General features: G+C 38.3%; 2 protein-coding genes and 1 long non-coding RNA gene across 3 annotated transcripts in view; 1 reads left to right on the forward strand and 2 right to left on the reverse strand.

Annotated features, from left to right (window-relative positions):
• Positions 1–1151: 1151 nt before the first annotated feature.
• LOC119775826 (secretory phospholipase A2 receptor-like) lies at positions 1152–14187 on the reverse strand. Its single transcript, XM_038273954.1, has 3 exons — positions 14130–14187; positions 9988–10298; positions 1152–1388 (listed from the first exon to the last, which is right to left on the reverse strand). The coding sequence occupies exons 1-3, from the start codon at positions 14185–14187 to the stop codon at positions 1194–1196; spliced, it is 564 nt and encodes a 187-aa protein (XP_038129882.1). The 3' UTR covers positions 1152–1193.
• Positions 14188–20312: 6125 nt separating this feature from the next.
• Positions 20313–20676, reverse strand: LOC119798556. The gene is made up of 2 exons (XR_005282739.1): positions 20482–20676; positions 20313–20383 (listed from the first exon to the last, which is right to left on the reverse strand). It is a non-coding gene; the product is annotated as an uncharacterized LOC119798556 (long non-coding RNA).
• A 2140-nt stretch (positions 20677–22816) lies between these two features.
• LOC119775894 (non-muscle caldesmon-like) overlaps positions 22817–26495 on the forward strand; it is a 47363-nt gene continuing 43684 nt past the window's right edge. The window contains exon 1 of the mRNA XM_038274073.1: positions 22817–22852. Within this exon, the coding sequence (XP_038130001.1) occupies positions 22817–22852 (36 nt within the window). The remainder of the gene's footprint in view (positions 22853–26495) is intronic.

A 26495-nucleotide genomic window follows, 5' to 3' on the forward strand; every position in this document is an offset into this window, starting at 1 on the left:
ATAGGAATGCTTATTTTAGCGTCCATAGACTTTGGCTAGTCTGGCCTTTGGGGGCTGTAGACCACCAGAGAGAAACCCATATCTCTTGGCCCACAGAAACAGCAACCCACCATTGGTGGACACCCCTGTCACCAAGGACAGACAGGATATAGTCCATCCAGAAGACCTGCGTCCTTCCTAGTCTCCTCCCATTGGGACGTCAAAAACTTCCAAAACAAGGTTTTAGGGAGTTAAACCTTCCCCCATACAGTGTTTTTTCTCAAACAGATTATTTGCTTTACTTTTTATCACAATTACATCAATGTAAAAAAAATCTACTCTATTATTGGAGAAAGGAAAAACTGAGAAAATATAAATGGTTAATTTCAGACGATGATTTTATTGATCAATGCTAAGTGGTTTGGGCACAAATCCTAAGCATTTATTTTCTGTTTGTAAATCAGAATGGGTATTACACAAGTTACACATTCTTAGCAAAGTTTAGTTTAATTAGTTTAATGATGTTTACAGATACTTAGTGCAGATCTATGTGTAACCTTATAAATCCAAAGATAATGGCTGCATTACAGCAAAACAGTTACAGTAAAGCTTTACAAACAGTTTTTAGTAAAGTCAAAATAGTATTCTTATATGGCTAAAAGCTGAACTTTTACAACTGCAGCTATTAATTACAAAATCAAGCAAAGTTTTAAACAGCATGGTTACCATAACATTAAAATAAATTAAGTTACCATACTTAATTTAATTTAGATGGTGTAGTTCCCTTTCAAGCTTACATAGTTTGTCTACATCTTTACTAAAGTTCATTTGAAGAAACAAAATACATTTTGAAATAAGATAAATGAAAATAATCCATTAAATTCTATTGAGGGGAGTATTGGCCTAGTGGTTAGAGCAGTGCGCTTGTGCTCTGAGAAAGGTGCAAGTACACGGTTTGCTCCGCACAGCCTCCACTCTGGGTCTCTGAGCATGACACTGCACAATGGTAGCCCAATGCTCCCCAAGGGAATGGGGTTAAATGAAGAGCTACATTTCTACAGTGTTAGATCAATCAAGTTAAACTACCGGTATTACTATTATCATTAAACTATTGTTTCTTTATTCATAGATGAAAATATTAATAGAAGCAAACATTTGACTGCCTGGAGAGCCTATCTATAGGTAGCCTTTCTGATGTGATGACAACAATGACATTAAGCCTTGAAACTGTAACAAAGGAAGTTTTTAGGCTCTGAACAGTGTCTGGCCTCTACACTGCCAGTGCTGGTTTTTGATAATGCACCACAGTGCTGCTCCTGGGTTGGACATTGAGGCATCTCAATGTTTGATGTGTTTCCCCCATTCACCCACAGCCATTCATCACCCAGGAAACGTAGACCGGTCCACACCTGCGAGAACAAATAATATCATTAGGAGTTTTATCTTAAGATCAAAAAAAAGAAGAAAAAAAAAGATAAAGAAGATCTGACATTTGGTTTGTTTACCCTTTCAAAACATACACGTCAACAAGTTTCAGTAACACTTATGAAACACATTTTGTTGACATCCGTCAGTGCTTTGGAGAGCAGTGACCACTCCTAAGATCCCAACTAACAGGTTTGAAATCCCAACACAAGTATCTCCCCTCCAACTGGACCCCAACAAGCCCTCCACAGCACCAAGCTGAATCTGTCCATTCAACATAACCTCAAACTGTACGAGAAAACCGCAGGGTTTAAAATTTCACAGCTCAAGATGTGTTCTTACACTGTGCTATGCTTAGACCTAGACCTAGACTTAGACAAACTTTATTGTAATTTTATATACACAGAGTGTATACAAAATGAAATTTTGATGCATACTGCTTACAACATTGAATAAGCAGCTTACAACAGTTAAATAAAATGAACATTACCATTTATAAAGTTCAGCAGTGATTAAAGAATGTTAACAGTGTAGGAGAAAAGGAAACCGGTTTAAAAGTCATGGTGCAAAAGGCATTGAAATTGAAAGATTTAGTGCAATGCATAAATATGGTGCAAAATGCAGTAGAATGTTGTGATGGGTTTTTTTGTTAAGTGATTATACAGCCAGATGCTTTGATCCGATCAAACTGCTCACAGTGAATGTCCAAAAACCACATGTCAGACTAAGCAGCGTGGAATTGCAATGGTTAGACTTGTTTGCACATGTACAGGGTGCAAGGTTCAGGTATAAATCAGCTCATAGACACTCGTAGCTCTTTTTCAAGAGTTGGATTTGCTCATAAACACCTCACGAGGGTTTACTGTATTTCAAACATGCTTGTTTTTCTCCCGACCTTACGATTCCCGATCGGGAGGTGGTCATGAGAGTCTAATCGGCCCTCTTTACCCACTGTATACTACACGACACAGGATGCACGATGAGGCCAAAAGTAGATGGCTAGATGAAAATAATTAGATGTCAATTTTATTGGAGATCACATCTCCAAATAAAAATTTTCTCCATCAGAGCAGACTGTATAAAAAAGGATGATGACTCATTACTCTGTTTAATGATTCACTAAAGGGTAAGAAAAGTGATCCTCTGTGACTTTGAATCTTCTGTATTCTGGCTATCCAAGTACAAGGCCCTGTTCAAGTAGGGTGACCAAACGTCCGTATTTCCCGGGACATATCCGTATTTCACGTCCTGTCCCGGGCTTCCTGGTTTTTTTTTTAGAAAGTGAGGAAATGTCCTGATTTCACTGCGCACGACGCTCCATGTGACCGAATCCCTGAGCCGCGTCAGTGCGGGCAAACCTGTTCTTAATCAGGGGCTCTGTTCGAAAACCTGGGCTGCATCCTCCAAGGACGCGGTCTACCTAGACTGGATCCTTCGAAGTCCTTGAAAATAAGGAGACCGGAAGAGTTTTGGCTGTAAATTCGAACAGGTCCACCCTTCGGCGGGTTTTACCGCCGTATGCTCTGTTGCTTAGCAACCATGAAAGTTGACACACAAAGCAGGAAAAGAATGAATACCGAGGTTTTCAAAACTGTTTGTTTATTTATTTATTTTTTTAAAAGTTAAAGTGAACAAAGACTACACTCACAAGAATCCAGAGTGGAATAAAGATTCCAACCACCGGGAGCAGGAACAAATAGAATCAAATGTAATGATAGAAACCTTAGTCAGTTAAATAACATGCTGCTGTCATTTTGCACATCTCTGATGTTGCTGCTATTTTCAAATATCCATTACTGTAAAAATGTCCATAGCTGCATATTGGTTATTAATTCTCCAGTTTTATATTGTTAAAACACTTTACAGAATTTTATTTTTTATATTTTAACTCTTCCCTATTATGTTATTCTTATACATTTTTCTAAGGTCCTCATTTGTGTGACCATTTTCAATAATCTTTCTGCTGCTGTAAATCTGCCCATTGTGGGACAATAAAGGGATTTTCTATTCTATAAAAGGGTTAGAAATTTATAAGTAAATCTAAACAATGTATCTACAAAATATATCTGCAAAATCTCTAATATTCAACAACAAAAAATACTTAGTTAAGCATATTGTGCAAAACAACAATAAAAAAATTAAACTCCTAGATTTATAGTCCCCACTCTGCAGATATATTAGAATCTGTCCTTAAATTACATCCAAACTCATTTACAAAGTAACAGATAAAAACCTTTAGATAAATCAAACATTACCGCCACATATCTGACTCAATAACCATTAAAACAACTATTTTCATTCATTTCAGACGGAACTATTCACAGAGTTGTATTATATTAAACCGAACTTCCCATTTTCACCACTGTTCTGTGACAAGTAACATTTCCTCTGATCACGGAGCAAATCCCGATGATGAGACATTTGTTCTTTCAATCCACCCCCCACCCCCCGCTCCAAGGTGTCCTGGTTTTCCCTAATGAAAACATGGTCACCCTAGCTCAAGCAATTTCTTTGAAAGTTTATGAGCCTCTGGAGTCCAAAAAAAACTTCTTTAAGGAGTTCTATGAACTTTTATCTGTGATAGTATTGTACATGACAACTTAATTATTGTGGGGGACGATAATTTACTTGTTAATAGCCCTGAAGACGGGCGTGCAAAATAAATGTGTGATATACTTAAAGGATTTGGTTTGACTCGACATGTTAAACACAATCAAGGACATATTTTAGACCTGGTCATAAGTAAAGGTCTAAATATTTCTAATGTTTTTGTAATTGGTGTTGCCATATCAGACCCTTTTTATATTTATTTTGAAACCATCTTTCAATTTATCTAATAATAAAAAAAAATGTTATAAGAAAGCCGGTTATCATGTAAAAATGTATAACTGTACCCAGGCTTACCATTTTGCTTCCACTTTCCACCGTGTATCCTAAGAAAAGCTGAATGAAGATGACAAAGAATGGACTCAAGGTTCCCTTTGAAATCCATAAAGAGAAATTTTACAGATATAATTTACTACTAAAAGATGCAAGAGAATCTTTCTTCTCTGAGATTATCAACAAAAACATCAACAATGCTCATGCCTTATTTGCTACAGTCGACAGGTTAAAAAACCCTCCTATCTCCCTGGCTGATTAAATCCAATCAAAAATGCCTGCAATGATTTTGCAAAGATTTTTAAGCAGTCAGCACATCAACACCAACTCCAGTACCAGTAATCTCCAGTTAGAATAAACTGTTGGTGTGAGGGATTAGAATAAACTCTTAGAGTAAACTGAATAAACTAGAATAAACTCTTACAATGCCCCAATGTTGCCAAAAAATAGCAAAACTGTTCAGTAGCTAAGCTCTTCTTCCTGTTGTCTTAATGTTTCACCCACAGGTTTTATTGAGAGTTTTACCTGTTTTAGAGTCTGATTTGATTCAAACAATAAGTCTATCCCTTATGTCAATTGTTTTTTTCCCCAGGCCTTAAAAGCAGCACTCATCAAATTATTGTTAAAAAAGTGAAGCTTGGACAAATTGTTCCTTCACAAGGCCCATCTCAAACCTCCCCTTCATAAGTATAGACTGGTTTTCACACAGAAACTAGGTCGTCTGCGTGTGTGTCGCAGATATACCACTGCCCCTTCCACAGACACTTCCACAGCAAATTTACATCTGCTCTACACTATGCATATTTCCTGTTTAGTACCTTACCGGCTTGGTTTGTTTGTATGACCACCATTGTGGAACACAACTCTTAAAGATGGACCAGCCAGAAGAGCAAGGTGTGCGAGAACGCTGGGACACTTTTTCCACCTGGATCCCCGCTCTTTTTCACCTTGATGGCCATTGTTGTTTAATCCTCCTCCTGCCGGAGGGTGGAGCTCCCCTTGAGCCTCGGGTCCCTGGGGCCCATGACCACTTCGGGGTGGCTGGCTGCCGGCGGAGCCCGCGGACTCATCGCTGCGGCTCCCGGGAGCTCCTGAGTTGTGGTGGCTGGGGGATTTCCTCGGGGTCGTCTCTCCTCCTCTCTTGGTGGGGGGTTGGATTTCCTGGCTTGACCCCTCCTTGTCACCTTTGCTCTTGGGGTCCCTTGGGGCGTCTGGGACTTTGAGTTCCTCGCCTCCGTGCTCTGGAGGGGCGCATCTTCAGCTCTTCACAACCACTATTGCGCATTTTTCCTTAGGATAAACTTTACATGCACAAGTTCACTCTCTCAAACAACTACAGGTGCTTTGGCTCCAGGTACTTAAAGATTCACTTGCATGCAGAACACCCATATTCTGATCTTCAGCTACCACAGTATACATGTCAGATTCAATAATACTACTTATACTTCAGCGATAGTATCAAGGTGTTACTTTATAGTATCTCTTATACTATATACGTTGGTTGTGCTGTTCTTTTTATATCTCTTTGTTTTGTCTTTATCTCCCCTTTTATCTCCTCTTTCTTTCATCTCTTCTTTTTAATTTTTTTCTGTTTTTCCTTTCCTGTTCTACTTACATTGTAGTGTCCATATAATCTGTAATACTTCCTGCATGAATTATAATAAAGCTATTTATATGCATAAATCAAGCGGAAGACTGTGGCGATAGCCCCACAGCTCCACTTGAAGGCAAAACCTGTTGGGCTCTTTTTGGCATCAAGACAATTATTCTTATTGCCACATTGCCAAACAGGACACTGTAAAGAAAAAGTAAAAAGAACTGAAATTGCTGTGTTTACAGTTTGTGATCACAGGTGGGGTCATACTTTATTATTTACAGGTCTATGTGGTCCCGGGTTTTAAATGAGAATAATGCTGATAATGGGCCGAATCTCGGTTCTGAACTCTACGGGTGCAGGCTGATACATTTTTTAAAAATCTCACCAATGCAGGACCATCTTTAGCCTTCACAGCTTCATGAAAATCAAAAAATCCTACTCCTATTGCGTCCACCTCAGAACAACCTGGTAAAGCAGCATCAAATTACAAGTTTGTATTATTTATTTTTAATTTTGACTTTATTATCTAATTTAATTGGTTTCAATGTTATTTCAATCTGTTTTCATTTTTCTTCATTATATAAAAAAAAAAGTCAAAGACAATCCTATTTATTTATTTTTTTGTGTGTTATTATATAAACTGGTATTACTGTAATGCAGGGAGGGCACAAACTAAATCTTGCCTAGGACCTCAAATTGGTTAGGGCTGGCCTTGCCTTTAGGTGTGCAAAACTGATGAAGACTTATCCAAAAAGTCTTACCGCTAAAATTGCATTTGAAAGGTGCCTCTCTAAGGTGTTTGTACAAATGTGGACTTTACTACTTAAATGTGACTTTATATGTATTACTGATTTTTTATGTGTAATTCCCTAAGCCTTGATTTAAATTTTGCACAATGATAAAATGCAGATGCAGGTTACGTTGCATTGCAGACAGCTGCAACCCCCCCTGACGGATTCAGCCAAAGAAGGAGTTTGAGCCTAACAAAGGACACCCTGAGACCTCCTACTGTGCTTGCTGTATAGACTTGCAGTCTACACTTCAATTCTTCTTTCCATGGACCAGGTAGAGATTGCAACGTTAGGTAGATCTCACAAGGGTTGTTCCTGGAGGCTGGGGAAAGAACTTGTAATACTTTTCAAAGTTAAGTACGTTAAGCTACTTGTAGAACCAGGTTGCTGCAAAATATTTTGTCTGCAACATTCTCTCCTTGTTTACAGGAATAACTTAAAGCTTGGAGTTGTTGTAGCTGTGTCCAACTTTTTTTAAAGAGCGAAAAAATTTAAAAGCTTATTTGATGTGTTTCCATGAGGTTTAACGGGGATTAACCAAGCACTGCAAAGTCTGATGTCATTATATGCCATACTCCACATAACGTCATCACACATGACTGTAATAAACAGGAAGTAGTGTCATGATCTTGGCACCATAGGCTGGGTTACTCTTCCTCCTCTCTCTGCTTTGCTCCTCCCCGGCCTAATTATCTCTTATCAGATCCACCTGTTTCTTCTGCTATTTATGCCACTGGTTCCCAGCCCATGGTGCCAGAATATTCTAGCTTCGAGCTAGACTAATTTGAGCGTTTCTCTGTATAGGTTTTTTCCGCCTGATGTTGACCTGTTTCTGCCCCTGGACTTCTGAGTTTTGAACGCCCTTGTTCTGAATTTTACCTGTTGCCGACCTTGAACCTGTCTTTTGACCACGGCTTGGATAATCCATCCTGGATCCCTCGTTTTCTCTGTGTGCTCTGGCTGCTGCTGATCGCTACTCCTCTCTGGTACAGGCTCAGTTTCAGGATTTCCACTCCTCTGGACGTGACTTCTTCTGGGCACAGACTGAACTTTGCCAGGTTGTTGACTTTCAGCTCATTGTTGTTTCCCATTTGAGCTTCATAAGGAACTGATCTGAGTCTACATCCCCACAGCGTATCCAGTGTTCCCACCCCAGCTGATGAGCAGCCGCACACAGCTTTTTTCAATAAACGCCTTTGAAGTTATCACTGTCTGTCTCGTCTGAATTCTGGGTCCAATCCTCTGAGCTCCTGACAAGTAGAGGCTGCAATCCAGGTGAGCATAAATATTTTTCGTGAATTTGAGTGAGAACAGTGGCGCATGAGTAGCACTGCTTGATTTTCTGATTGGATACTTAAAATGCGCATTACAAAAAGCTTATGGAAACGAACCTATTTACACTGCGTTGAAGTTAATTTTAAGTTGGACAGACATTTGCTATGGTTAAATCTTTTCTTCGCTATATTTGACACCCAGTGCAATAGCTATATATATAAATATTAATATGCATCCATATGAATATCCACGTAAACACTCTGTGCAATGATGCGGTATAATGATCCTACTGTTAAAAAAAAAAACTTATATGTATACATCCCATTAGGGTTAGGAATTGATAAGATTTTCACGATTCCGATTCTCTTATCGATTCTGTGAAACAATGAACTTGGTAACTGCATGGTGACATTCGTCTACTTTCGCCTGGGACATTCTATTTCTGCCTGCCTCGGTGAAAACAGAAGGCAGTGAACGGGAGCTGCCAGCCTCTGAGCCAGCCAGGCTACCTGTCTCGTCACAGTCATCTAAATCTAATGGAGAAGGCATCCTTTTAATAAAAAAGCATTACTGTACAATTTCGGGAAATAAACTCATCTCCAATCGGTTTTAAATAAACAAGCGTCACCTTTCTCTCGCTCCCTGAACTGCGGAGCAACTTCGTAACATGTTTAATAACCCCAAAGAGAGGTAGGAAATTGGTTTATTTCCAGAAATGGCATATGATTTACAAGGAACCACATTAAGCACAGCCAGTGATATAAAACTAGCTACTTACTACTTACCAGAGTTGCCTTCCATGCTGGTCGTAACTTTAGCTTCTGTCCGGAAGCAATTTGCAATTATTGGAAAGAGCCTTGTTGCCATCTTTCTCTTCCTTAAAATGAAGCCAAACTTTCGATTGCTTTACCCCATGGGACAACATTTTTTCTGTTTCGCTTTTCTAGACTTACACCTGGACACATCATACTTGCTTACCAAATGCCGTGCGGGTAACTTGAGTTACAAACATGACGTAAGTCGTGCTGCCCAGCGCTAGGCTCTGGTGCTGCCTAGAACCGTTAAGAATCGTTAAGCGAGCTGCCAAAAGTTGCCATGGAATTGGAACACACGGAACTGGTTTTCGATTCCCATCCCTATATCTCATGCACCTTTTTCTTCCTTTGGCACATCCTTCTTCTTTGACAATTTGAGCTGACGTAACAAGTACATTTCTCCACTGTGAGATCAATAAAGTCAATCAATCCATATCTAAGGAAAACCAGTTGATTGCATCGACTCATTGACTCAAGGCACCAAGCTTGAAGCGACAGTGAAGAAGAAAAACTCCCTTTTAACAGGAAAAACCTCAGAAAGAAACCAGCTCAGGGTGAGTGGCCATCTGTAGAGACCGACTGGGGTTTAAAGAAAAAAAAGCATAGACATAGACAGAAAAAGCAGCAGAGATAAAAAGGCAACTGTAAAGCAGGTCCACAGGCGGGCCCATGAAGCATTAGATAAACAGGACTACAATTGATTTTGTAAGAGAATGATTGATCAGTTAAATCCTTGACACTAATCAAGAATGTGATATTTCTCAGCTGCTGCTGCTGCTGTGATTGACTAAAAACTTGACATGGGAGGCAGGTACCCAATCTGCTTGAAGAATTTTACTAAATTTTCGTCAATATTGTGAACATGTTCTACAGGAGGCTTCCCAGATTGATACCATGCAGGATTCAATCTACATGTATCAATCTTGCTCAGCATTTGTCCTTGGCCTGTGTTTTGGTGGTTCCATTTTGGTCTCATTTATTTGCTTGCTCGTTTTTTTTTATTTGCTAGTCTAATTTATGAGTTTGCATGATCGTTTAATGTTCATTTCAAGTAAGTTGCTCATTCACTGTTGAAAAGATATGAGCATCAAAATTTCGTTCTGTATACACCCTTTGTATAAAACATGACAATAAAGGTTGTCTAAGTATAAACTTGCTGGGAAATCATGTATACACATCCTGTTTGCACCCCTTGGCCACCCCATTTTTTCCCTACTAAACTCACTTCATCTGTGTTGGCTTCCATGACCTTGCTCATCATGTTCGCATAATCGTCTTCAGACTCCACACTGACTAAATCGAACTGAAGTCCAATATCATTCAGGCTGCGGCAGTGTTCCAGGGCCTCCTCCCAGCTCTTCTTCTCCTTTACCAGTAGAAAATTTTTATTTCCATTCCAGAAACAGATGAAGGGAAGACGAGTGTCACATTTCTTTGTATCCATCAGCTTGGTCAGTGAGGAGATGGTCACACAATCACCTTCTCCACTTGGCCCAGTTTCCGTCCAGTTTACATAGTATGCATTTAAGCTCGAATCTAAAACAGAAAGAAAAGCTTAAGCTCACTAAGAAGCTGATGGTCTGTGTCTAATGTAATGAAAGGAAATATATCCATGCTATCCTATTTATGTGCCTCATGATTAATGATAAAATGGAAAATATTTAAAGAAAAGAAAAAACTAATGAATTCCAAAGCTTGCTGTAGTTTTAGAGTTCTGGATCCTTCCACAGATGCATATTATTGGGCAGTACATCGGATGAATATGGTGTGACTGTCAATAGCATTAAGGGTGAGCATCATCTGTCTCATCTGGTAGAATAGTTATAAACAGATTTTGAGTGAGTGGTTTTGGTTCACATCACCTAAAGTTGTTGAAGAAAAACTTTAACTTTGCTACTTTAAAAATTCTTAAAAATGGCTTAAAATTGAAGGAAAAATGAGTGTGCCTCACATCTCCAGCCTATTAGAGCTTCTATCTCTCTCTCTCTCTCTCTCTCCCTCCCTCCCACAACTCTGGAATGGCCTCCGAGAGTCCCTTAGGGCCCCACAAAGTGTGGAGGCGTTCAAGAAAGGCCTCAAGACATTTTTATTTAAAATGGCCTTTGAACATTAGTTAGTACTTTATCTGTGTGATTTTATGGTTATTTTACTGTTTTGTTTTTACTACGTATGTTATTTTATTGCAATGTCTCGTTTTAACTATGTTTGCTGTTTTTATTGTACGGTTTTGTTTTAACTATGAATTTTGTAGCACTTTGAGATTTTGTTGAAATGTAAAGTGCAATACAAATAAAATGTATTATTATTATTATTATTATTATTATTATTATTTCTATCTATCTATCTATCTATCTATCTATCTATCTATCTATCTATCTATCTATCTATCTATCTATCTATCTATCTATCGATCTATCTATCTATCTTACAGGCAAGTAAGTGCACATTACTGGGTGAAAGGAGAAGAGAATGTATCTTTTACAATACTGCTAAGCATGTTAAAAATTAACTTTATTTTTTTTGTGCTTTCTCTGAATAGCATTAGGGGCTAGACTCATCTGTCTCATCTAGTAGAGTAGTTTTAAACAGATTTTGAGTGGGTGGTTTTGGTTCACATGACCTAAAGCTAATGAAGAAAACAGTAATTTTGCTATTTTAAAAATTCCTAAAAACAATATGAGAAGGCTTAAAATGGAAGAAAAAACGAGTGTGCCTTATATGTCCAACGTAGTAGAGCCATTTCCAACAGATTTTGGGTCAGTGGTTCACATTACATAGAGCTATTGAGAAAAGAAATCTGAATTTTGACAAATAAATTAAATTTAGATTTGTTTCGATTGTTCATAAGATAAGAAATATATTTATTTTTATTTCTTATGAGTGTTTGGTTCGTAAATTTGTTGACGGTTCTATAATAGAACCACCAACGGTGAGAAGAGGAAGCAACAGAGTGCAGCTGGCCAAAGTCTGAGCTCCGGAATCGCATTGACGGTGAGATAGGTGCTGCTTACTCAGCAGAGCTTGAATTTCCGGTTCAAACTAACTTTCCCACAGCAATTGACCACAGATTTTTGAAGCAGTCTTCGAGTTCACAAAGTTCGTGCTCTCCGCACATCCCATAGTGTTAAGTTCTTTCTATATTGTGCTTGTGTTTTAAAGCAACTTTTTCGAGAAGAGCCAATGCCCAGAATTCTGAAGGCACATGTTTTGACAGCTTAGTGACAGCACTAGGTGGCTATTTCATAATTTGGATATCTAAATAGTAATATTGACGAGTCAGAATTAAATTTGAGATATTTTGATTATAATTCCGAATATGTGACACTTTTGTGTGACACACATTGCAGGTACCATACCTGAATCTTCCCTGCTGCAGCAGGTTATTAGAGAATAAGGGAAATAAACTAAATTCATTTTTTCTCATTTCAATATTGTATTGGGGTGACAAGGTGGACTCTGTGGTGATAAATGATAAATAAATGAGTAAACAAATAGAAAAATATACAAATTAATAAATAAGTGATTAAATAAAAAAATGCAATTAAAACAATATGAGGCATTAATTTGTTTCTGAATTTAATCTTTATTATGTTAGTTTTTGCCGTTCAAAATATCTCAGCATAAACCTCGCACAAAATATTTCATATTTTTTCAATATTCTGGAAATTAATTTAACCTGGTTAATATGGGATGTTAATGACAAGTCTAGATGCCAATTTAATGCCATTAAGACCTAGTGACTGACAGAGCAGCTCCTTATTAAAAAAAAACTCTGGTCTAAACAAAATATATCTGTCTTGAGTTATTTAAAAAAGCAAAACATTTATAGCAATCAAGGTTTTTTATATCTTCAAAACATGCCTGTATTCTATTTAATAGGTCAGCTTCATCGGAATTTCTTGACAAATAAGATTTAAACCAACCTAGTGCTGTTCCCTTAATTCCTATAGTATTTTTAAGCCTTTCTTAAGGCATATTGTGATTGACTGTATCATATGGAGCACTGAGTGCTAATACTTGTATCTCTTTATTATTTCTTCAGGATTTGGCCAAATGTCAGCACAAGGTACACCGGCACATTCTGGACAACGGTTGTTGAGTCTTAGCTTTAAAGTCTTCATTTAAGTTATCGACTTCTAATCTAGTCCCCCTCTATGTTACCTGATATACAATCTTTTGCCCATTGAAGAGCTGGTTATCTTCTTCTAGTCTGTAGGAGAGTCACATGTCCATTCTATATGTGTGCCATATCATTAAAGCACAAAATATGTTTAAAAGTGAGGCAACCAGACCTCTGCTTGTTTTTGTTTTGTTTTGTTTTTTTCTAAACACCTGTCAAACCTATTCAAGACTATTTGTCAATTATGTTGGCACAATCCGTGGTTGGAAGAGGATGGCTTTAAGCACTTGGAGATGCAAGATGCAAATCAATGACCCATCTTAACCCTGTGTTAGGTTTTTCTAGTCCCACGTGAGTGACAAATACATTAACATCACTTAAAATAGGTAAATTTCCCACAGAAAGTTGCAAATAAACAACAAATTTGGATAAGTTTCCATTTAAAACCTATACAGAAGTTAACAACCAAAGTCCTTCTCAGATAAAACAATTGTCTAAAGTCCGACCTATTATGAGCTGAAGACTTAAACCCTGTACCCTCTCAGTTGTGTCCTTGGGCAGGACACATCAAATGTCAGTCTGCCCGAGGTCAGTCGGGGCCAAAACGAAGCTTACCACTGTCAGTTTATGAAAATGTGCATGAATGAACTAATTAGTGAATTAAGCTAATCCTGTATAAATCTTGGAACATCTTATTCCAGTACAGTCCTTTGCAGGACCACCTTGGACTAGATCGGGACTCAAAACCAGTTGTAGTTCTGCTAGACAAGTGACCCTTAAATGTTTATTAATTCATATCTGTGTTTTAATTTATGCTTTCATACCAGTTTATCTGTGACATTAAGATGTGTGAAGTACTGCTATTACCAATTCTCTTATTTCCTATGCAATGTACATGAACATGAAACATGTACTGGCAGGGGGACCAGGAGGGTGACAAAGAGGGTCTCTTGCCCACAGTTCAAACTTAAGCAGGGTTTATACAGGAATGAGGAACTCTAATTTAATGCTTTTTAATGCTCTTAGATTAGATTATTTCTAAATTAAGGCCAATTAAGGCATTCATTTAGAAATAATAATTTAATTATTTTTAGTGAACCACGGAAACACTGCATTCTTCTCACTCATGGTTCAAATTTTTGCCAGATTAGTGATAGGTCTTTAAGTAAATATGTTTAACCATATGTGGTGACATCATATTAGCAATAATCATTTTAATCATTATGGGTTGTAACTATGGTCATTACCTTGTTTTTGCATTCCAATCCAGATGGGAAAGTCGAACTCGGTGAAAATGTCATTCATTTCGTCCTTTGTGAAAGTGGCCAAATCATCATAGTGATCGCGGCAGTAGTCTAATGCCTGATCCCAAGTCTTTCCTTCCTTTACGAACGTATTGGTAGTTGTATTCCGACACACAGACATCAGATAAGTTTCACAACTTAGGGGATAAACTCTTTAGAGAAAACAAAGAAAAAAAATAATATAACACTAATCTTTATACACCAAAGTAGATTATCAATGTACAAAAAAGTATATACTCAATAGGATTTCAGCACATTGGCATTACAAATGTGACTTTTTCTTTCGGTAAAAGTTTGGTGGATGGTTTAAATCATCTGCAATTTATTGACATCTGTCTCCTTTTTTAGATTGGAAAGAAACAACCATATTACAGCTAAACCACTAATGACATTATATTACAATGATAATACATTGAGCATTATCTGCTTTTTTTTACCAGCTACATCATTTTCTGTAGAAAACTGGATGGAGAATTTAAATTTAAAAAGTAAGATTTTATCAGAAACAAGTTTTGTGTTAAATCTTAAATGTCAAATTAATGCACATTTCATAGAGTCTTCATAGTCTTCCTAAAGTTGGATAATAACAATTACATAAAAAGAAATAATGTTTTTTATTCTTAGATTGTAAGGATCTTTCCTGCAACAATAAAAAAAAATAGAGATTCAGAAAAATTAAAACCCAATAAGAGTAACTGGGTGTTGATAGATGGCAACCTAAATAACAGCATTTTAACTAAAATCTAAGTTATTCAAAGCTCATATTGTCTGGGAAAAGCTCTCACATTACTTTTTGTTATTAAACTGGATGGCAGCACAACCTCCCCACCAATTTCGATTGCTCCAGTCCCAGTTTATGGAACGATAGACTCCGTCAGACCAACCCCACTTCCAGTATCTGTAAAGGCCAATCCACACCAGATATGGCTTCAAGTCAATACTGTCCACATCGGACTTGGTGATAAAGGAGGCCAGGTCGGTGTAATGGCTTTTAAGAAAAGAAAACAAGTTTAATTTGGTAGATTTGCAGTACATTGACAAAAGGGGCGGCAACTTATCTACTTTTGTACACTGAAAAAAGTTACTTTTTGGTGCAGTAAACTCTATTAGAGTATTCGTCATAATCTCTACTCTGTATTTTCAAGCTTCAGTAAAAACTAGAGTTTCTGAAGTAAAATTAAACCTTTTTTTAATGTATAAATGAATTTTTGGGAAAGAGTAAGTTTTACTTAGATTTCCTTAAACTATTCAAATGTGTAATTCAATTCAATTCAGTTTATTTCTATAGTGCCAATTCACAACACATGTCATCTGAAGGCACTTTACAGTGCACCAGATCATACAGTCAAATTCAAAGTTTTCTATCTAAAGAAACCCAGTTGATCGCATCGACTTATTGACTCAAATGCAATCCCTCACACTAAGCATGCTTGTAGCGACAGTGGAGAGGAAAAATTCCCTTTTAACAGGAAGAATATTCAAGCAGAACCAGGCTCAGTGTGAGCGGCCATCTGCTGAAGCCGACTGGGGTTCAAGGCAGTGGCAGCTGGTGAAAAATATTTTTGGTGGGGCTGATATAGCCTAGTGTATGTCTCCAACTAATCCGGAATAAGGATTCAAATAAACAATTGGACAATACATACAATTTAACAGTAATGATTTAATTTACTATAAAATAAGAGTGACAGTGACGATTTGGGTCACTGTGACGGGGTTCTTTGGCCTCCAAGAATCCAGGCTCAGTCGGGTTACCTGTGTTGGTGATTTATTGTGCTCAAAAACTCAAAACAGGGTGCAAAAGAAACTAAACATATACAAGATACTCTGGGCCTCAGCCTCCCTCCAGTTACCAGCAATGTAACAAAGAAACAGAAAACAGAAATGTTCGCTCTTCTTCCCACAGCCCTCATTAAATAGTTTAAGCCCCTCACCTCAGGCTCTCTTATTTCTGATTTCTTCTCATAAATCTGTTTTGTCCATATATTACCTCCACAAACAATTGATGTACAAAAACAAATAATTTTTACAACTTAATTCTTTTACACAGATTCATTGACTTATTCAATTACAGTACACCAAACTGGGTTTGAACCCAGCAAAGACGCAGCCAGACTGAAGATGACAAGTCCCCGTAGCATAAACACGTACACACACACACACACACACACACACACACACACACACACACACACCCACACACACACACACACACACGGATAACCCCACTGAAATATTAAGTGTGCACCCTCAATACTCCAGCAGGTAACCAGGAACAGCTTGTGTGTTTTAAGTTAATGGAGCTATTGGGCTCAGCGCGAGTGTATTGGTCCTCACAAACACAGTATAACAGGAATGTGTGTGTGGCACGCAAAGTTTTAAGCGACGAGGTGGATTCGTCACAGTCACAATAACCATGGCATGAAATTTTCCTACCCTACAACAGGGATGTTCTTCTGGCAAACGGGTAGATAAATAAGCATCTCACGGAATTTGGTGGAAGCTGCATCTCGCTCGTTACGCTCGCCATCTTCCATCTAATTGTCTGCACCTGCGCTTGGGTGCAGATGCCTGTTAAAGCGCAGTATTTTCAGAGCCCCAAGACCATAAAGTTCTGGGACGCTGATTGGCCATTAAATTCACCTAGCAATAGTACATGATTGACAGATTCTCTGCAAATGTGGGGCTGTCTGATCAGCGCCCCCAGAACAGAGACGGTAGGAGCCTGTCTGTGGAAATCCACAAATGAATGACAGTAGATAGGGAAATGTAGTTTATATAATTTGTTTTGCTTATAGGTACACACTCTAGAGAGTAAAACTGACATTTATGAGTTAATTTCAAAAAATATATTTTACTTTTCTCTCTTCTTATCAGGGAGGGCGGTGCCCCAGCGCCCCCTATGGGCCGGCCGCCACTGGTTCAAGGAGACAGAAGCAGAGACACAAAAAGCAGCTGTAAAAGGCGGCCCCGTCCAGGAAACACACAGCCAGGCAGACAAGCTCCGAGCCTGCTCCCAGGTCAGAGGATTAATAGCAGTATGCACATAAACCTAAAAGTACTACATAAACTTTACTCTAATAACGTAGCGTGTTGAAATGCACGCACAGAGCAAAGACACTTTAGCTCACAGCAGAACTGATGTTGCTCCGAGTCTGTAATACAGTCTGTAGTACAACATAATGCATTTTTACTAATAATACTATATTTGTACATGCTTTTTTCATTTAAATAGAGGAATACATAATATTTACACCACTGTTCAAAGTTTAAGTGGCTGTTTCTTTACTGACCCTCACCTAGAAGTTGTTTTGAGCATGCTTGTGTAAGTTAAATATTCTTGATCTGACATATGAGTATATTTCTGTAACAAATGTTGAAACTCTCAGTTTCAGAGGGTTGTACAATTTTTATTGTGTATTGAAAAAGTACGATTCCAGTTAGAGGGCTGCACAGTTTGTAGCACTCCCGCTTTGCAGCAAGAAGGTTCTGTGTTTGATTCCCTGGGTCTTTCTGCATGGAGTTTGCATGTTCTCCCTCTGCATGCATGAGTTCTCTATTCCATATTCCTCCCACAGTCCAAAAACATGATTGCTTGGTTAAATGGCTTCCCTTATTTCTCCTTAGGTGTGAGTGTGTGCGTGAATGGTTGTTTGTTTTTGTGTTGCTTTAAGATTTTGAGTAAAATTATGTTTGTGCCTATGAAAAACAGTTCATTTTACTTCATTTGTTTAAATAAATCTAACTTAAATCTTCGATGTAATTAAGTAAATGCTATTTAATATCCTCACAACTGTTTTGACTTATGGAAAGTGAAGTAAAATTCACTTGATACTGGCAAGTGAGTGTTACTTGACATTGCAGCATTAAATTTTACTCAAATCCTTTGTATGCAAATACTTACAATATATTTTTTTAAGTAAATCTAATGAGCTGTTTTTTTCAGTGTACTGAAACGTCACTATTTAGTTGCTTATGACGACAAGTAGCCAGAGATGGCAAAAGTACTCACTTTCCATACTTAAGTAAAAGTACAGATACTTGTGTTAAAAAATACTCTGGTAAAAGTGGAAGTACTGATTAAACTTCTTTACTCAAGTAAAAGTAACAAAGTACAGGCTTGTAAATTTACTTAAAGTATAAAAGTAAAAGTAGAATCCACTTTTTTCATGCCGTTGCCTACATTTTAAATGGATGTCTGCCAATAGGACTAAATCTCAATTGTGTTCATTTTCAATCATCTCGTTGTCCATAATACTATGCTAACGCCACCGCCACCAAGCTGCAATGATTTGCCGCGAATGAATACTGCCGAATCTGTCGATTCATCTTGTAGTGGTGCGTCAAATGCAACGTAGATTCCCATCCAATTAGACTGAATTTGGTATTTGTGAGAAAACGGCTCGCCAGCTCCCATCTCACATCAGAGGAGGAGTAAGCAGATGACTTGCAAAAAGGTGGTAAGAACCAGCGGACAACAAAATTCCAGTTCAAAAGCGTGTAGCGGTTTATTTACTGGTGCAACGGTGAAGACAAAAAAAACAAAACAAACAAAATACTTACAAATAAAGAAAACAAAACCGGCCATTGCAGGCAATACAAAACACTGACAGCCTCACAGCAAGCTGACTTTAAATATAGTCTCTCTAAGCAGACCTTCAAAAGCAGTTTCTCCAACCAGTCTCTCCAAGCAGCCCCCTAAGCCATTGGGAGTGTGCTCATTAAATAGACCCACCAATAATCAGCCAATTGGGACAGCCCAACTAAACAGGAAGGCAAATCGCTAATAAAGCACAGTTAACATTGTAGAAAAATAAGTACAGACAATAGCATCATTCATACAAAAACATACATATTTATGAAATAATTTAACCATACTAACATTACCATTTCACCTACTTATTACCATGCAAACAATTATTACATACATTGAAATCCCACTTAACACCCCTGCCCCCTAATAGTCTTTTCCAATGCCCTGGGACAATGGATAAGAGACTGGCTCCGATGCGGTACGTGTTTCCACACGGACCAGTATGCTGACGGACTAAGGGAAGAGAATGTGTAATTTGACTGGTAAGTTTTATTGCCGACTACGGAATGTATATTAAAGCTGTCGCAGTGGTTACCTTCAGAGTTTGCTACGCTGGTGAGTAAGTAAAGTGTTGAATGAAAGGTGACGTTGTAATTTCGGAACTAGTGTAAATTACCGGGTGAATTGTTTGGAACTGCCGCCGCTATGACGGCCGGTCTGTGGTGCATGCTGGGAAATGTAGTGAAGGATGTGACGCTGTGTGTGATAGACGGCGGCTACACTTTGGGAACAGAGGGGGAAAACTGCTCCGTTTTCACAGTATTGATGACGTGAAAAATAATAACGGTAACTCCATTGAAATGATTCAAAACTAAAGTAACGAGCCAATTTTTTAAAATGTAAGGAGTAGAAAGTACAGATATTTGTGTAAAAATGTAAGGAGTAGAAGTAAAAAGTCGCCATAAAAATAAGTAGTAAAGTAAAGTAAAAATATCAGAAAAATCTACTTGAGTACAGTAACGAAGTATTTGTACTTCGTTACTTCCCATCTCTGCAAGTAGCTACAGTCAGACCCAAATATCAGAACAAGCTTGTTTCTTTTTTCAGTTTCTTGTTCTATATTAACTGAAGATAAGAAATTATAAAGACAAGAAAACCAAGGTTATCTAATTAATTCTTCCATTAGATAACACTGCTAGGTAAAATAATACATTTTACATCTAAATTGTTTCACCTTTGTTCTTCTAGCTGTTCTTTCCTAGCTGGCTCATTGTTTTGTTTTAGTTTCTAAACTCCCATAATGATTTTCTTTTATCAAAGCAACATTAAACTATCTTTCTTTTTTTTCGTTTTTTATTTACAATTTTTAACCAAATGTACATATTGATAATTAATCCATTCATACTTTCACCGAACAAGGTTAAACATCTTACCTCTGACAGTAGAGTTTTGCTTCGTTCCATTTCAACCCATGGTTGAAGACAAAGTATTGTCTCGACCCAGATGCCATTATGCTTATGAAGGCGAGTAGAATAAGTTGTCCAAGGAGGCTATTCTTCATTTTTAAAGAGCTTTTGTTTTCTTTTTCTTTTTACAACCAAAATAATATTTTAGATCTTGTGGGAAAAGTAATTTAGTTTATTTATGTGCTTTCAGGTTTCTTTTGCTAAAGAGCAAAAACACAAATAACTGACATGAGCAGAGAGTAAACACCAAACATTAATTTCCATTCTATGTGGTAAAATGAGTATGCAGTTAAAGTACCTGTCTTGAAACGCTGCTTTTTTAAATCTTCAAGTATTGTGGATCATTGATAAGCTGACAAAGTCCAAGTAGACAGCTGGTTATTTTAAGTCCTATGTTTCAGTGTAATTTTTGCCTTTGAAAAAGACTCAAGATCAACAATCACGCCCATCTCATCATTGCTTTTCCATAAGACATTTGACTGCTGGCAAATCAGTTGAAAGATTTACCTACATGAAGTACATGAAAATATTCTTCCTGAGGAAAACTAGTCAGGTTACCTAACCCTTACTGCTCCCTCTCCCAAGAACATCTCAAGTCTCAGCCCATTCCCGCCGTGCGTCTCGAGCGCCCCCGCCTGTCCTGGGGATCCAGCATTGCAGTGGCTGGGGGGTTTTCCTCAGGGCCGTCTCTCCTCCTCCCTTGGTGGGGGGTCGGATTTCCTGGGTTGGCCCCACCACTATTGAGCATTTTTCCATATCCTTTACATGCACAAGTGCACTCTCACAAACAACTACATATGCTTGGCTCCAGGTATTTAGAGATTCACTTCCATACAGAAAGCCCATATTCTTATTTTCAGCTACCACAGTATACATGTCAGATTAAATAATACTACTTATGCTTCAGTGATAGTATTAAGGTGTTACTTTATTGTATATCTTATACTACAGCCGTTGGTTGTGCTGTCCTTTTTACATCTCTTTGCAGGTGATGAAGCAGACTGAAGATGTTTTATCTTTATCTCTCTTTTATTCCTCTTTTATCTCCTCTTTCTTTCATATTTTCTCCTTTTTGTTCCTTTCCTGTTCTACTTACATTGCAGTGTCCAAAAATTATGTAATACTCCCCGCCTTAATTATAATAAAGCTATTTATTTGCATACATCACGCGGAACACTGTGGCAATAAGCTGTACTGCTCCACTTGTGAAAGCAAAATCTGTTGGGCTCTCTTTGGCATCATGACAATTATTCTTATTGCCACATTGCCAGACAGGACACTGTAAAAAAAAAAAAAAAGAGGTATACCAAAAATCATTCAAATATATACTTAGTTATCACACCAGTATATTTATATGAATGCCAACAACAAAAAACATTATAAAAATAATTTATAAGAACAAAACATAATTCCATGTACAGGTTTAGGTTTTGTATATAAATCTTGCCCTTTTGAGGCTTTCTTTCTGTTTTTTTGTATGATCCAATATGAACACTGTTTTGTATGGAGCAGAATACAGTGTTAGTCTCGCTCCATGCAGTTAGTCAAGCCTTGTAGCTTAACCAGGTCCTGAAAAAAGACAGAGGATGTTTTTCAATATGTGTTCTTGTGTGCTCTCATGTGCTCGTCTACTCCAAAAACCATCATCAGTCTCAGCCCTAGTATTGTTCCAATTCACAAGAACAAGAAGACAGAGAATGAACAAAGTCCCTGGATGTTGTTCTCGCCCCTCCCTCTTTACAGACTATTCATTAGAGCAGACTTGTCCATTCTCGAGATTGACAGCTGACAGCGGCAGCAGCAGCTCCCAGGTCAGCGCTTACAGAACTTAGAGTATTAAGTTGAAAGTGCTCTTTTCTGTTGTTCTATAAAAGTACGTTTTAAAATAATTTAAGGCAAGGACATTATACTTTTAAGCTTCACTATATGGCCCATTTAGTGGATAATTTAAAAAAAGATCTGATGTTGAGAGGACCACGGCAACCAGCAGGTTTTGTACGCAATGGAGATCCATTTTAGTAAAAAGCTTTTCTCCCAGAATCTGGTCAATAGCAGAGTTGATTAGAGGAGTAGTGTAACAGTTCTTAACCGTGATATCATTGAAACATTTATAATCTATGCAGGGTCTCTGAGACCCTGCATAGATTATAATTGTCCCTGTATAAGTCTAAGAGAACCATCCTTCTTGCCTACAAAAAAGAAACCTGCATGCCTAATTTGAGCTGAGATATACTTTCTTCTATCCCCGAATGGCACTGTCTGTCTGCTGATGGGTCCATGTTTGGCCAGATTATTCTGTCAGGGCTCAGAACAGAGGGCACAGTAATTAAGGCAGACAGGCAGTTAGATTTATTAAAAAAGTGTTTATTGAAAAACAGTGGATCTACAGTGACTGCAAGGAAGTCTAAGTCAGGAATCTGTGGAGGGGGAAAACTCAGGTTAGTGACCACGTAAATCTGACAGAGGATGATCACGAACATGTGAATCACAGAGGTTCAGAGGCAGAACAGGTCAGGATCAAGCAATCAGAAGACAATCCGGTACGCTAGAGAATTCTCACCAAAGGCTCAAATAGTTATGAACTGATGATTGATAGCAGGCAGGTTAAACAGAAATGGTGGCAGGTGACAGAGATGAATGGTGATGAGAAACTGGATGGAACTAGACAGGTAAATGAAATGAATAATCAAGCCAGTTATCAGCGCTAAGATCATTACATTATTAGCTTTATTGATCTTTCCATAGCTCCACTCTCTTTCTTCAGCCTTTAAAACCTAACTAGATCATTTCTAAGTTACTTATGGAATGAATTTCAACTATATTAAGTCCTAATTTTCAAGTGTCTCTGGGTAGCACACAAATAAATACAGGAGAAAATATGGATTAAAGAAAATTGTGGATTTCCTTCCAAACTGATGAAACATTTCCAATTCATACGAAGATCTAACGGACATAAGCCACACTAATACATGTAGTTGAATTTTACTCCAAAGAATCATCTGGAAAGGCTCCTGTGGAAAGTGTTAAAACAAAAGATATAGAGTTTCAATTCTTCTAGCAGATTGGGTAAATAACCAAGTGGCACCTGCCTCCAATAAGTAGAGCTTTTAGCTAATTACAGCAGCAGTAGAAGCTGTAATTGGCCGTTATCACATTGTTGATTTGATTTGCAACTAGCAGAATTAATTGATGTTGAATCCCAAAGCACCCCCTAAGTACTAACCCTTAACTATCAAGTGTGACTCCCAGGGAAGTCTCACTTACAGCTGTGGAAGGCACCTCGATTGAAAGTGTGGGGTATAAACAAGAATTGGAATGGGATGGCTTCCTCCCTCCAGTGGAAAAGCAAAGCAGTTATGGCAAAACAGTGACTCCACATGAGCGTGGCTGTAGCTCTGTGGCACAGGTTGACAAGCAAACATGTGCCCAATTCTTAAATAAATCAAGAGGAACTTCCCTTTTAATATTAATGATTTGTTTTTTAATTTTTCCCAACTTGTGATTTTCTGTCAGTGTGACAAAGATGAAACTTATTTGCTGGATTTTTTTATTTTCTTAGTTGCATAAAAAAATAAGAGCTTTATAATTTGAAAAAGTCTGCAAAAAGATTAATTTTCATTTGTTTTTAAAGAACTCCTTATGTCTGCCAAACTCCAAGTAGACAGCTGGCTATTTTAAGTCCTAAGTTTCAATGTAATGATTTGCCTTTGAAATAGACTCAAGATCAACAATCACGCCCATCTCGTCATTGCTTTTCCATAAGACATTTGACTGCTGGCAAATCAGTTGAAAGATTTACCTACATGAAGTAAATGAAAATATTCTTCCTGAGGAAAACTAGGAACACAGAAATGAAATACATGTAATTACTTTACTCTTTAGCAGTTGGGGCTGGTGGAGTTTTCTCCAGGGGGGGCTATCAATTCAAAATAGAGGTATACCTCTATTTCTGGAGGATCTGGTTGGGTGGCCTCCGCGGGACATGTTGGCCCTGTCCCCGGGGGGCTTTAACTGGGGGTCGTCAGGGCTGATTGCGGGTTAGGGGGCCGTGACCAAAGCATGAACTAGATGGGTTAGTGTGGCTGTGACACCACTCCCCTCCCCTCTATCTGGATTTTATGTTCACCTATTTGGTCATCCGGTAATCCCGGGACCAGCCACCGGCACCGCCGGGTCCTCGGTCCTGGGATTATTGGATGTGAGTGTTATGTGTGAATGTGCGTCTGCAATTTATTTATTCACGTCACAGAGACGAGTGGGGGCACTGCTTTGTTTATATATATATATACATATATTAGTGCTGTCAAAATTATCGCGTTATTATCGCGTTAACGCGAGGCCATTTTAACGGCGATAATTTTTTTAACGTGAGATTAACGCTATGTGGTTTTATGGTACAATTTTCCAAGAACATCCCGCTGCAGCCTGCGGGAAGGCGGGGCTATTTTCGCCCAGTCTATGCATTTCTCATAGGCTTCGAGAGCGGAGCGCCTCAAGGTAAAAAGACGCTCATACACTGGATAGCGCTAGTGCCTTTTCTTTAAGCCCCACCACCAACAAACAAGTTGAGTGTCTGGTGCCTGGTAGCAACCTGAAATATGCTGAGAAAACAGATTACTGAGGTGAAATGGAATCTGCTATGGCACTCTTGCTGTCTGTGTACGCCACAGGTCAGTATCGTGTGTGTGTGTGTTCTCATTTTTGTTAAGAGGCTGAAAAGTAACTTTCTAGAGCATAGACTACCTCCATCTAGTGATGTCGGTCTATTGATTTTGATGTATTGATTGAAAATTGTTCATTATTATCTTGGTTAATTAACATCTAATGTTAACTCTACTACATTTTATAGCAGTAGGGTAAAATGCTTGTCTTTGTTCAAAAGACTGTATTAACTGTAAAGACTGTCTTTTACATCAGCCTGTTTTCAGGGCCTTTTTTTTGGCTACATATTTGTTATTTTTGCTACATGCCTCCCCATCTTCTTGCCATATGTTTCTATGGCATAAATCAGTGTCTGTGACCTGTTTTCATTTAAAAAAAAGAACATTGGCACAAACCTAGCCTGTATGTATTTTTTGTATGTCATCGAGAGTATTTAAATGATTTTCAATCAGAAAAAAAATGTGCGATTAAAATTCAATTCAATTCAGTTTATTTATATAGCGCCAAATTCACAACACATGTCATCTCAAGGCACTTTACAGTTCAACCAGATCAAATTGATACAAAGTTTTCTATCTAAGGAAAACCAGTTGATTGCATTGACTCATTGACTCAAATACAATCCCCCAAACTAAGCATGCTTGTAGCGACAGTGGAGAGGAAAAACTCCCTTTTAACAGGAAGAAACCTCCAGCAGAACCAGGCTCAGTGTGAGCGGCCATCTGCCGAGGCCGACTGGGGTTCAAGGAGACAGAAGCAGAGATACAAAAAGCAGCTGTAAAAGGCGGCCCCGTCCAGGAAACACACAGCCAGGCAGACGAGCTCCGAGGCAGCTCCCATGCCAGAGGACGAAGAGAGCACATCCACTCAGTCACGGTCAGAGAAACAGGACCACACTGGAAAACAGGCCGATCTCCAACATCTATTAACAAGGGTGTTGATAGAAGCAGCACAGCTGATATTTTTTTCCAGGATGACGTCACAGCCAAACAGGAACAGACGAGGCAAAGCTACTCTGAGGAAAAGCAGAGAGAGCAGAAGGTTAGAGATTGAACTAACAGATTCTGCAGAATAGGAGAACAGAGAGAGAATGAAGCAGAATGATGAAATGGGGGTCCCTATGTCCTCCAAAAGTCTAAGCCTATAGCAGCATAACTATAGAGATAGCTCAGGATAACCTGAGCCACCCTAACTATAAGCTTTATCAAAAATGAAAGTTTTAAGCCTAGACTTAAAAGTAGACAGGGTGTCTGCCTCACGGACTAAAACTGGTAGTTGGTTCCACAGGAGAGGAGCCTGATAACTAAAAGATCTGCCTCCCATTCTACTTTTAGAAATTCTAGGAACCACTAGTAAACCTGCAGATTGAGAGCGAAGTGCTCTGTTAGGAACATAAGGAACAATCAGATCTCTGATATAAGATGGAGCTTGGCCATTTAAGGCTTTATATGTGAGAAGGAGGATTTTAAATTCTATTCTTGATTTAACAGGAAGCCAATGAAGAGAAGCCAGGATAGGCGAGATATGATCTCTCTTTTTAATTTTCATTAGAACTCTGGCTGCAGCATTTTGGATCAGCTGAAGGCTTTTAACTACAGTTTGTGGACTTCCTGATAGTAAAGAATTACAATAGTCCAGCCTTGAAGTAAC

Source organism: Cyprinodon tularosa, unplaced genomic scaffold, assembly GCF_016077235.1.
Source record: "Cyprinodon tularosa strain WSP-4 unplaced genomic scaffold, ASM1607723v1 ctg100, whole genome shotgun sequence".
Taxonomy (NCBI): domain Eukaryota; kingdom Metazoa; phylum Chordata; class Actinopteri; order Cyprinodontiformes; family Cyprinodontidae; genus Cyprinodon; species Cyprinodon tularosa.